The 13694-nt window shown below is 36.8% G+C and overlaps 1 protein-coding gene across 3 annotated transcripts in view; it reads right to left on the minus strand.

Annotated features, from left to right (window-relative positions):
* Positions 1–13694, minus strand: part of PIP4K2A (phosphatidylinositol-5-phosphate 4-kinase type 2 alpha) — a 115952-nt gene that overhangs the window by 51843 nt on the left and 50415 nt on the right. For all 3 annotated transcript variants that reach the window (XM_030009201.2, XM_030009200.2, XM_041122165.1), the window contains exon 2: positions 607–704. In XM_030009201.2, coding sequence (XP_029865061.1) covers positions 607–704 — 98 coding nt within the window. The remainder of the gene's footprint in view (positions 1–606; positions 705–13694) is intronic.

Below are 13694 nucleotides of genomic sequence, written 5' to 3' on the forward strand. Positions count from 1 at the left end.
AGAACAGAAGACCCAAAGTAGCATAATACTTCCTTTTCCGAAATATATTCTTGAATAAAATTCAGGTTATACACAAAACAGTATTAACAGTTTTGTTTATCTGTACATACTGTTCATGAAGCATTTTATTTTTGAGAGACGTAGATATTACATGAAACAATCTTAATTTTGGAGCTTCTATATGATTGGTATGATTTTGTATTATGGATCATAAAAAGCTGAACATTATTCAGCTTTGACATATGCTTTAAATTCTCATTCTTGTTCAAATATTTCATTTAATAAAAAGTACATGCATGTGAATTTATGTTTTTAAAAATACCCAAATAAATGCTTATATCAGCCATAAATAATCACACCAAGAAAGGATCGCCTTCGATATGTAAGATACTAATAAGGCAATAATAAATCATACGGAGGAAAAATACTACCCAGCAGCCCTTGCTGTTGCTTTTCAGAACAGCACAGATGGTTATGTTTATCGCAGGATTAACTTAATCACCAAAACTTCATTCCCATGAACTGAAAAATAACAGAGTTCATAGTACTTCATAAAAATATCACTGCCACTATCCACTTCTACAAAGAATTGTTACTTGTACTTACTTGTTGAAAAGGTGATTGTCCACCTTTATCTTTGAGTATGCTTTGAAATCATCTGGCATCAACATAACAGGGATTTGAACATGGCTCAGTTCATTGATCTAGAGAAAACAGAATATATTTAGTTGCTGATGTCTTTGCAAAGATGCTGCATGTGTCTTAATTACGAAAATGTTATTCAGTCTATTATTTCTTGTGTATAGGTCCTGGGAGTTAGTGTAAGCAAAAGAAGAATGCAAAAGCAGTTTTATTCTTTCCATATTAAATTCAATCACAAGATTGACACTTTGGAAAAGAAGAAACAGCATTCCATATTTATACTACTTTCAGGAAAAAAAGTGCTTCAAAGCACACCTGGAGTGTACTTTTTATGGAAGGTCAGTGAGGATGCCAGCAAAATTGTCTTTAATCCCAATGTTCTTGTTGCGTCAATTAAGTTACGCTTTCAGAAGATAATTCAAATTCTATATTTCAAATTACTATTTACCTTTGCAGCTTACGAAGTAGTCTTACATGCCTGTGTCTTGAACTATTCACAGAAAACAGAGTGAAATTTTGCTTACACGTGAACGCACACACTTCGGGCTAAATAAGCAGAGGTTTGTTTCTTACACTAGTGCAGAACTCAGCCGAGTTTTTGCAAGTCACAGCATTGAGGCATTTTTTTGATTGTTCAAGTCAGACAAACTATTTAAATAGCTAAATTTTTGCTTAGAAATAGATGGAGAAGTAAGTTCTAATGTTTTACTTATTTTGTTATATTTATGGGGACCATCTATTCTTTCTAGCATTGAAATAAATATTTTCAGTCTTCTCAAGAACAGGGTTTTTCATACCTATTTGAAATCCACTTCTGACCACATCTTTATGATAAAATGTAAGACAACTTTACCATTACCTAGGTGGTAGGCATGTTTTTATTACTGCATGTATTAATCTACCCTTATTTTAGTAAATTTTAACTGAAACATGATAAACATAAGGCAGAGAATTGTTAGCTTGCAATGGTGCTTTCAAATCACGAATGAGATACCCATTACAACAGTCACCAAACAGCCATGACATACATTTTACCTATGTTCTTACGGTGCTCTACACCCTGGTAACGCGTCTCAATTTACCTGGTCAAATCTTTTTGCTCATGCAGAGCATGTTTTGTTTCAGCAGTTTTCTACAGGGTTTAGAGGAAAACCCACTCTATATGAATACAAATGCACACTAGGGGTGGATATAGCAACACAGGGGTGCTCCTCTGCTCTTGGCACTGCTTATCAAACACTGTTTTCCAACTAGGAAGCTGTTAGTTGCCTTTAAATGCTATCCTGCTTAAGAGAGGCTTTTGGAGAAACCTTCACTGAAGCAGCTATAGGTTATAAACATTGGAGGAAAAAACTGCATTCACTGCAAGTATGACCTTTTGAGGAACTGAAGTTAAACAAAATAAGAACACAGTGAGGAGCCTTTTAGCTCTTAAACAGAGGAAAGCAACCAATGGAAGCACGCAGGTCAGGCAGCCTCATCACTTTTCAGTACTTTCCAGTCCCAGTAACATTCCCTTGCATGTCTCATTTTTATTATTCAGATCCCTGCAGCCCACAAGAAAACTGATAAAATCTGTTGAATTTACTTTACAGAATGCTTCTTTGGAAAGCCTGAAAAGCTCTAGATAGAGGCACGGCAGTTACATAGCAGAGCAGAGAAAAGAAATAAAAAGATGTCTGGGATGGGCTGAATGTGCTCTGCTCCTTGGAATTATAGGGAGAATGCTCTTTCCTCCTTCCAAAGGGAGAGAAAGAAGAAACTCCAGTAAATTTTTGAAAACACAGCTGTACAAACCTAATAAATCATGCTGACACCTCATTAAATACGACATAAAATAACAAAACATTGATCGAAAATCACTACATCTAACACACATGCTCTTTACTACAGTTGATATCGCTGTACATCAATCTCACTCTGAAACCATAGGGCAGGTTCATGAGTCTGCAGAACTAGTCTAGCTGTTGTACAAATAAAACTAGGCACAAGTAGATATATTGCGCAGAGATATGAAACTTTAGATTTGCTTATACAGAATTACCTACTCTTTTAGAATGCCAGATCATACAACAAATTCCATGCCTGAACGAGGGATAAGATACATTCATGTACGTTCTAACCAAAAGCGATCCCAAGAACATCTTCCGTTGAATACTGTCAATAATGCTGAATTCATACATCTTCAATCATCTACAGTAACAACAGGTTTGCTTGCAAATTTGAATTTTAGATTATTAAAATGGCATTGATCAAATTTTTACATGCATTTGCTTTCTCAATTTGTTGATGTAAAGTTTCTCTGGATACATCTATAGATTTGCTTTCATGCTGTGAATATTTAAATTTGTGCTATAATGGCACAGTTTTAATTGTACCTGTAGGCCCTACAAATGCCATCTACATAACAGAGTAACATAGCCAAATGTGCTCATATTTGCATACTTTAGAGATTCTTTTATTCTAAGCAAAATTTCCAAAATACTTCTCCTAAGAAGTTCCTTACAAGATGTGAATGTACACTCCTCCCACCTCCCCACCCCCCAAATCAGGCAAAAAAATGCAGACTAAGAGCAGGTTTGGGCTATTTTGGTTTGGGGTTTTTTTGAGGGGTGTTGGTTTCTTTGGGTTTTTGGGGGTTTTTTTTTGTTTGTTTTTTTTGTATTCTTTTTTCTTTTTTTTTTCCCAAGATTCATCCAACTCTGAGGTATGTAAAAGTAATTTCTCTAATATTTTAGGGAATTCCTCTCTAGCAGAAGAGGAAAATAAAAAAGCATGTGATGAACACACAGTAGAAATGACCTTTGGTATAGCACACCAGCTGAGTAATGGCATGTCCCAGCGGCACAGGCCATTAATTAATTTAAACCCTTCAAGTGTAAGATCTGGTTCTTTGTGCAATAGTACATTTTTTGGATAGATTTGATAAGGCCAGATTGGAAAGTGCACACAAGACAGAAAGGAATATCCATGTCATTAGATCTTGCTGGAAGCTGGAACCACATTGGGGGTGGGGGGTTACGGTGTGGTGTGGGGCGGAGAGAAGAAACAAAATCCAAACTCCCCCCCAAACAGCTCTTGAAAAGGAAAAGGTCAGAGGGATCAATTCTCCACTTTGCCATCACCATGTAAAGAAACAGTCACATCTGAAAGACACTAAATATGAAACACAAAGAAGACATTTTGAGCCTTCCAACTCATTTCAGATGAAAATTTTGTTTGTTTTTCTGTGCTTGCAAGTCAAGCGTGACAGAATATTTTAAGTAAGATGCATGTGATACCTTTGCCAAGTATTATGTGCATCTCTTCACGTTACCCATTAAATACAGCCAGCTCCCTTAGCAATAGCAAATGAAATGTGACTGCGAGGATTTAAGTTCAGTATTCCCAATTACAACAGAAACTGTGTTACAATAGCTGTAATAATTACATAAGAAATAAGAAATACCCATTTTCCTCTAAGGAGTGCTTCTGAATGTAACAAAATCATAAGCAAGAAATAATTTCCCTCAAGAGAGAATCACAACGCCTAAATGAAGCAGAAAGAGCTCACTGGACAGAGGACTGACTTGTTGCTGAGGTCTCAGGATCAAACATTCATTTAATTACAACTACTTCTAAGAGAACCCACATTTACAGCATTTCTACAATAAATGCATGTGCATCATACTGAGAAAGTTCTTCTAGTCGTGCAACCTACATCCTTTAACTGCCCTGATTTGTTGTTGCCAATGCAAAGTTTTGCTGCAGTTTGTCTTGTTATTTGAAACAGACAATGCTTACTATATCTTTGAGGAATTTAAATCCCATATAATAGCCCTAGAGAATGGATTATTTTAAATATAAATGACTAAGATTTTAGTTGCACAGTAACCATGCATATTATGTATAATGCCTCATGCCTATTAATAACATTTGTAAACTCATGCACACAAGATATTAATAAGTGACCCAGAAACCTCCCTTTAAGTAATTTGTTCAAATATCTTCTGTGATATTGGTGGTTATGTGAGATGGAGACATCCCCCACAACTTACGAGCTTTAAGGAAGAACAATTTAAAAAGCCTTAGACTGGCATCGCCCCTTTAAACACTTTGTACAAAAAATTGTGGCTGTAGAGATTTGCTCAGAGCTGTGGCTCGGTCATGGCAGGTGGGAGGGGGCCGAAGCGAAAGGAGGCTTTCAGGCAAAAACTGGCTGATTGCAACTCATTTTGCTCCTGCAGGTTTAGGATTGAATTCACACTGTCAGGAAAACAGAGGTTGTAATTAAACTGCAAATAAGGGAATAATAAAAGCCTACTGGACATTGAATAAATAGTAAGACTCAGCTGGTAATGATTCTGAAATTAGCACACAGAGAAGTGTTCCCACAAAGCCATCTTATATTTGTGACATTTCAAATAAGCTTCTCTAATTTATATGATTTGAAATCACGCAATGAATATATCATAAATTGTTAGGCATTATTAATGGCCCTTATTTAATTCAGATACATTCACCCTAAACACCACATTACTAGGGCAATGCATAATTAAACATTAGTTTTCATTCTGTCAGAACATAAGCAGCAATAAATTGCTTGTATGCAAAGCAGACAATGAGATATTTAAGCAGCATATAATAAAGGCAATTTACAGCATATATTGCATATTTAGCTAGAGGAGCCAGAACAATGATCCTGTTCTCCAACAGATACAAGCTGATGCCTATCACTATGATGCTGCAGCAAGAAACCTGTGTAACACATTTCAGCTGGTATTATTAATTAAAAAAACAAACCCCAAACCCAAATAACCATTCAAAATCAAAGAAGCAACGTACATCAATGTCCAAAATTTCATCCCAAGCACATCCGAAATCACATGCAGACTACTTAGCAATGCCTAGTGGTTCCTTTTGAAACTCTCTTCCTATTTAAAGCCTTCATTCTGTACATGGTTTCCTGTATTCAGTATCTCAGCTTTAATATACAGCATAGATACTGTTTCTTATTAATTTAACATATCATCCAGCCAAACTCGCTGGCTGAACCTATGGAGGGGGATGAGGTGTTTTCACACAGAACAGCTTGATAAAACATCTCAATTGCAGTTATGGGTCTTGGCAGTTTCACACACACGAAAATCTGCTCCTCCGGATGCTGGATGTGGCTAAAGTTGTGGAAGTGCTACTTTCTTTTCAGCTCTGTTTATCTCCCAGCTCTCTGAACTGAAAGCCAATTCACAGCAGTCTAACTGCTGAGACAAACAAGCTACAATTGGCTTGTTACTCAGAGAAAGTCAAGTGCATTTTTCACAAATTTGTGATTTAAACAAAGATTTTGGAAGAAGTGGGAGTAGAAGAGACTTTGGAAGAAATAAATTATTTAGGTCTAAAAATAGAATTGAACTTTCAACACCACCAGCAGTTCTGAGATTTTTATGTTCATGGTTTGCTTTCTGCATCTCAGTTTCTTCTTTGGCAAGGAAACTTACACAGAGCTCTGAAGAGAAAAAAATATCAGACTACTTTTTGTTCAGACAAGGAGTCACCATTTTGACAGGGCCACAGACTTCTTCAAAGGCACAGTTAATTCACGTACCGGTGGGTCAATGCTTGCAAAAGCAAGCCTATCGGCTTCTAATGGATTGCTCTTACAAAACAAGGCTGCAGAACAAGAACGCAACAGAGGAAAACTGTTTGGGGTATAAAATTTCACATTTAGGATACTGTTATCCTTCATTCTTCCGGCACCTTCTTGATAACTGAACACCCTGCAGGTCTTACCAAACAGCATTTTCCTGATTACTAGAGCACTATCATCTAGAAGATAAAGTTTCTTAATCTTATTCATTCTATTATCCTATAAAAAGCCATTTCCAAAGCTGTTCCTATTTTGCAAGGCGTAAGGGTTTCGGTTAAAGCACAACGGGCCGGGTGGTGACAGGCAGAGCTACGGGCAGGCATTTACATCCTCCTCTCCCCAGATGTGGAACATGCAGTATCGCTACCAGGACAGTAAACGCCTTGTGTTGAAGTATAAACTGAAAGTGAAGTGATTATTTTACAACTCTTTGAAATCTACCTTGAAGGGTCTGAAAAGGGTGGATGAGGTCAGCAGCTAATCGATTTTGTGGAAGACATTTGCCTGTTACAGGGCAAAGCCATCATTTGATAAATGTCATTTGACAGTTTAAATTACACTCAAAGCCATTCTTGCACGAGAAATAAAAGGTTAAGCTAAGTTCTGCTGTAGAAAAATAAATCAGTTCAGCAAAATACTCCTTAATTTGTTTTAAATGAGGTTTTCATCATTTCAATCACACAAAAATTAATCTCCCCCCCCCCCCCCCCCGCCAAAAGCACAAGGTAAAAAATATCTACCCAGACTGTTTTTTTATAAGCTACACAATGTGCTAGGAGTTTAAATGGCATAGGAGACTTCTCCTATACAAGTAATTTCTGGTTACCTATACAGAAACAAGTCCTCAAATTTAAGCAATTATATGACTAAGAAAAACACAAGGTAAAGCATTTAATGTTCTCTGAGTCTTTAGGATCATTTTAATTTAAGGTATATGGAGAGAAAAAAAACAAACCAAACCAACATAAAAGCCCACCTACCTGCCAGAGTAATAGGTGTTGAAGTTTTACATGTCTCAAAACATCTACCAGTAATGACTAGAGCACCTTCATGTTTTTACAGTTCAGGTGATACCTGTCATTAGATTGTTGGCTTTCAATGAAATTCAATAATCTAATGCTAGAAAAGTAGGCCAAATTGAACCAAATGTTTTTCAAATTGCCTTAATGCAGAAGTACATACTTTTCCCAAAGTACTAAACACAGAATATCCAAAATACGTTACAAAAATATTAAATACACTTCATGGATTTAGAAATTCTGAGAAATGAACACATCAATTACAGCTTATTTACTTTTTATCAAAAAAGTAGCAGGACTTTTCTGAAGTCTTATGGTCTGTCTGCCTTTGAATTAAAAAAAACAAAACAAAAAATTTCACAGCATACCCCAAATGTTTTCATGAGACTTTTTAGTTGCTGTTTTCAACAGTGCAAGGATATCTTTGGGGAGAGAAGGTCTGTACTACATGCATCCATGTGGAAAACAGGATATTGTGACATACCCGAGAAAGCTCCGAACAGGATATTGTGACATACCAAATACAGTCCCAAAACAGAGGAAAAAAATGGTTTTGAAGAGCATTCATTTCTTGGTGTTTAAATTTGGAATATCAGGGCCCAAAATCCAAATGAATGATTTTATAGCTTGGTTATCACTGCTGTTCAGAGAGTTTGGAGTGACAATGTTTAAAGAACCTGCAACAAAAGCACTAAAATCACATTGCCTTTACAAACGTTTTGATGCAAGTTTTTAAGTCTTTTGGACGTTTGCACATTCTAGAAAAGCCAGAACATCTGCTGTATACTGTCAGACAAACGTAAAGCCACATTTCTACAGATTTGGTTAAACTTCCTGTAAATCTGCTTACACCTTTCAGTGAGTGCAAAAATTAACACTTCATAATGTGCCAAATAATCAAAGACAAAAAAAAATAAAAATTAAGCAGCTCAGATATAATGCCTGTCATGATAATGCCCCTTTCTCCTAAAAACCTAAGACAAATGCAATAGTATGTACAAAGATACTAGTGCACATTAATGAAGTGGAAAACAGAGTAATAGAAATGTGACAACTTTGTGGTGGAGATTTTTGACATGCAACGCAGTTTGAGTAGCAAATGGCACAAAAAAATAAAGTGCGGTCTCAGTCCAAAAGAAAATTGTAAAGCAGTGAAAGTCCTTCAGATTTGGATGAGTTGTGATGCACACAATACAGATGAGCTCATCCTTGTTTGCTAATGTCATAGTTAAGAAGAAAACAAGACAAGGCATACCGCTCAGACAATTTAGCAATTTGCAAGCTATTAGCTAGTGGGCTTGCCACAAAATTGATAAAAGAACATTTTATTTTTTGAGCAGAAGTATCTCAAGTCATCTTTTTTAAACTTCAATTTGTGTGCTGGGAAGTTGATGCACTTTAATACAACCTTTCATAGCAATAGGTATCTTCAGTTATTGTTTGAAATACTGATTTAAAATACACATACCTGTCACAAGGTCTGACAGCAATCTGGTCTATATTATTCTAATTAAAGAACAAAACGCTTATCTGGCAACAGATAAACTTTAAGTCCACTTGGCTTTGTCCTGAAAGCTTCACAAGAGAATACCTAAAAAGAAGAGGATGCTAGGAGGCACCAAGCATTTATTTATGATATAGGGAAAGGTTTAATGAAAATAAGTTAAATTCTATATACAGAGTAATATACAACTCACAGATAAATGTTCTGCTGATTTTCTAAAGGATGTATTGTGGATTCTGGAAGAAGAGGTCAACAGGCAGGAACAAAATGAACTAAAATTACACTTATATTCCATGAATCATGTTGCTCAGATCTGGAAAACAACCAAACTGACCAACCAACCAAACAGAAAACACACTTAAAGGATTCTATTAAATAATGCTCACCTCTCATAACAGCTTTTAAGATCATGTTTTTCAAGTATAACTTTTCTGAACAGAAAAAATGAATCCATGCAGTGAAACATAAAATTCCCCTAAGCAGCTGAACAAATACAGAGATGCTGTAGCCTTACCTGAATGCTATAACTGCAAAACAGAATTCAATAGAAAAAAAAATTCTCTTCAACAAAGGCAGGCAAAATATAATGGGAAAAGAAACCTAAGGAACCATTTCACATATAACACATGCAAATCAGCTGCTTAATAAAGAGGAAGGCTTTAAGAGCATCCTGTCTGAGAACAACAAACAGGGATGGCCGCAGAATAAATGCCATATAGCAACAATTTAAGGGATCAGATGGGCTTCATTATTGTTCAGAAGCAATAACAAATGTAGAAAAGCCAAATGTTTTGGTTACTTTTACACTGGCATAATAATGGCAATGTACTTCACATTATTATTATTACCATCATTAATAATAATTATTACGGAGAAGGAAAACCCAACTTGTGAATAGGCTTTTTGGTAACACACTTTAATGTGCTGTCATACATTCTAACCTCACAAATATGTCATTATTTAGGAAACTGTTGACATGTGAAAAGATGACATTAAAACATGATTCCTTCTGGCCATTTCTGACTATGCATTAGGTGAAGGCTGAAGCCGTGAGGCAAATTTTCTGAAAACACAAGCAATACCGTGTGCATTATACAAATCTAATTTATGAAGTTAATTAACTGAACACGAGTGACACCAGAAGCAAGTACACGAAGGTCATACTACAAGTATTTAACTGTTCTGTAAAGCGGCACAGCAGCTGTTCTTGGTGACATGGACCTTCCAGAGTAATCAGAGAGCACAACGTACAGAACTTGCTCTGCCAGCACACGTTAGCCTTCAGCTAAAACAACATTTTTTAGCTCTCAACCTATATCCTCCAGGAGAAGTAAGAATTTTCAATGCAGCACCATGCAAAATATTGTACTAGAAGTCCAAATGGGTAAGTATTGCGTTTCCCTGGTTTAGAGAAATCCCTTCATTTATCTCCCTGATGCATCTTGGTTGCACTGTATTCCTCTTCCATTTACCATGTAATTTTTTACTTCAAAGTAGTGTAATGCCTGAGATCAGGCTAATAGGTTTGTAGTCACCTGGGAGGGTTACCAGTATTCCAGATTTTATCAGGATGCCATCCAGACATTTTTTGCTGCATGAAGCCACTGTATGGGCTCTGTTTATGAAAATGCTGTCAGAGCAAAAGCAAAAGTTGTTGCTAGTCAGGACAGCGTGACAGCTCCTAGTAGGACATAGGAAAGACCTTAAGTCCCAAGGAAACCAAAAAGAGCCCGAGCTGTGTAGCAACCTCAGAACAGACATTTGGGATTGTTTAAGTGTTGTTTTAGCACTTTCCTGTCCACCTCTTCTGTGGTCATTGAGGCAGGAATCCTTACTTTTTCTCCCATATACAGTTTCTAAACATGCATTACTCTTCCCTACTCACAGACGTTAAAATACACATTCATTCACATACATACTCTGTAGCTTCTGGCTACTGAAGCAGTGAGTTTATGTGCCAGTTGTTCAGTGTTTGGGAAAGAACAATATCCTGGTGTGTTTACAGTGAGCCAGGTTTTGCTTCTGCTCTGGATATGCTTTTTCCACACAGAATCCCAATTTATTTTGGCAGTAATGCTATATACAAAATTTCATGGATTTATTATCATTACTTATTGGATATTAACTGCCCAGATATAACAACTGCAACGTTCATTTTGCTGCAGGCCGAGTATTTCAATTACTGCCTTTCATTTCGTAGCCCCAGAAAGCCTTCCTGGCCTTGCAGAAGAAGAGGGGTGTGAGGGAAGGGTGCAGCAGAGCTGCCAGGGGGTCATCGACTCTCGAGTACCGTCACCCTCCTAGTCCGATTAAATTGGGTGTTGAAATGATTATACAACTCAAGGTAAACATCTTTTTTATCCCTTGATGCAAAATAAAATATAATTTGGTAAAAGCAACATACTATAATTGCATGACCTTTTTTCCTCAGTTTACAGGTCACTTTTGTTACGGGAGGATTTCATGAGCTTAGGGAGACAATAGCACACATTCAATAGGCAAGAGAACATAAATCCGCTTTCTATTTATATTTGTCATAGCCCATAAATAAAAAGCAACTCTGGTGGTTTCAGTGCCGTTAATCTGAACATACACCAGTGTCACGGTGCCTCTGAAGGGAGATCAAACAGAAATTACCAAACTTTGTCATTCAGTAAGCATGGCAACAACAAAACATCACTTTTACTGTAAAGATGAAGACAAAAACAAACTGTAAAGATAAGAAATTTTCTGTAGTATTTTCTACTACGCTATCCATGGTAACATTGTTCTGAATCCAGTCAAAAAGCATTTCCCATGATTAGGTGGTTGATGCCAGTATTTGATCAGCTGCCAGTCATTTCCTCTCCTGGACTCCAGAATCACATTTGCAAGACTCAGAGAGCAGAACCAGCCCACAGAAACTCTCTCTCACATCTGAGTCAGGTTATGTATTGCTGATGAACAGTATGCGAAAGAAAACCTAGCTTTTTGATTATTTTCATACTTGAAAACCCAAATTAAAAAACATTTAACAGATTTAATTTGCCCCTTAAGCAAGAATTTCATATACATATATACATTTTTTACACACACATACACATATAAATAAATTAATAAAGAAAAGCCCTGAGCTACCAACATGCATTTTCAACCATTAATGCTAATCTTAATATAGGAAATACTCCAATGCAAATTAAAAAAAAAAAAAAAAAATAAAAGCTCTGAATAATGCACCCACAGTGAGCACAACATTGCATTTTTGAAGAGTTGAAGCCACGTAGTATCAAACCAAACAATATTTTTGGGACCAGAGGCATGAGCAGACTGCCTGCACAGTACAAGGGCCAGTTAACTCGACTCACAGCTGCTTTGCATCACCGCAACAGCACAGGCGATCTGGAATGTGCACCCTTATGCCCTCCACATTCCTCTGTGCACACATACTCATTTTTCCATTTCCAGCCTTACTAAGAAGTATTTTTTGAAAAACAATGTTAAAAAGAAAACACTGCCCTTAGTTTTAATTTGAATATAAACCTAAAGAACTGAAAAAAAGGTTTGGGTTTGGTTTTTTTTGAAAGAGAAACTCACAGTAAAAGCAATTGCAATTTTTCTCAAGGAGACTGCCTTTCTTAAGCTGCCATACCTTGTAAAATGCATCATAAAATGAGAAATAACAATAACCTGCACTAATGACTGGACTTCCTGCACACAAGACAGCCATTAATTTCTACTGTTAATTAATTTCTACAGTGGCAGAAAGGTGGATTGGCTGAAGGGTAAGGTGGTGGCCCTCCAAGCCACGAGGACTCAGAGGGAAGCACACATACAGCAAGTTAAGGAATGTGCTTGTCATTTTTCCACCATCAGGAAAAATAGAAAAACTACGATGGATTAAAAGTATCTACTTCAAGCTCATAAGATCAGGCTTTTCTTCTTGCATTTGATTACCTGTCGTGTCCGTCCCCCCCCCGCAATTTATGGAAGCATTTATGATTTTATACAACTTTTGACTGAAAATGCACAGTTAATGCTGGAGTATTTTTCAGGAAATGTAGAAGATACACTTCTGCCTAGTTACAAGGAAGGAATCAAGAGGAAAATAGGTGCAGTGAGCCACAGGTGTTTTCAGAAAAACATATAAAAGCCCATGCTTCAAACAAGTCAGTGTTGCCAACATCACCCCCAGAAGCAGCACTTCTGATCTTCCCCATTTTTCCCTGCTTTTGCACCATCAGTTTCCTCTTCTGACCTACACGGGTGTGTGGCCAGTTGTGTGATGAACCAAAGCTAAAACCCAAACCAAGCCTGCCGAAAAGGATTTTTGCTCATTTAGATCATTTGCCAATCCTGCTCACTGTGAGGTCGCAGGACGGCAGAGGCAGCAGAGAAATGCTTCCTTCTGCAATTCCTTAGCTTAACAGGTTTGGACTATGAGCTAAACCCCCTCAAGTTGGAAGGGGCTGCCTGCAGTCTTAGCTGTGATTACTACAAGGTGAATAAAGGTTCACCCAAAAATGTATTTTTTAAATTTAAATGAAGTTTTAAATTCAATACCTTGTAAAAAGTATCATAAAATGAGAAACAACAGTAACCTGCACTAACAACTGAACTACCTGCAAAGAAAACAATTCTGACAAATGTTGGCAGCAAAAACAAATAAGTACTTAAAAAAAAAAAATCAGTTTGCTGAACTGTAAAACCAGCTTTGGGTAACTAACTTGTTTTTCAGGTGCAGGCAGAAAATTTTCTTCATTTCTGCTAACAGAGTTGAACAGATAGGTCATTCAGAGTTGAGAAACCAATTGGGAGTCAAAAAAGCAAAAAGACTTGTTTTTCTTTTCTGGTCCCCTAATTAAAAAATGTTATGGAAGATGAGATCTAGTTTTGAAATTGTAAGATACGTTTGCGAGTTGAACTG

Source organism: Aquila chrysaetos, chromosome 3 (assembly GCF_900496995.4).
Source record: "Aquila chrysaetos chrysaetos chromosome 3, bAquChr1.4, whole genome shotgun sequence".
Taxonomy (NCBI): domain Eukaryota; kingdom Metazoa; phylum Chordata; class Aves; order Accipitriformes; family Accipitridae; genus Aquila; species Aquila chrysaetos.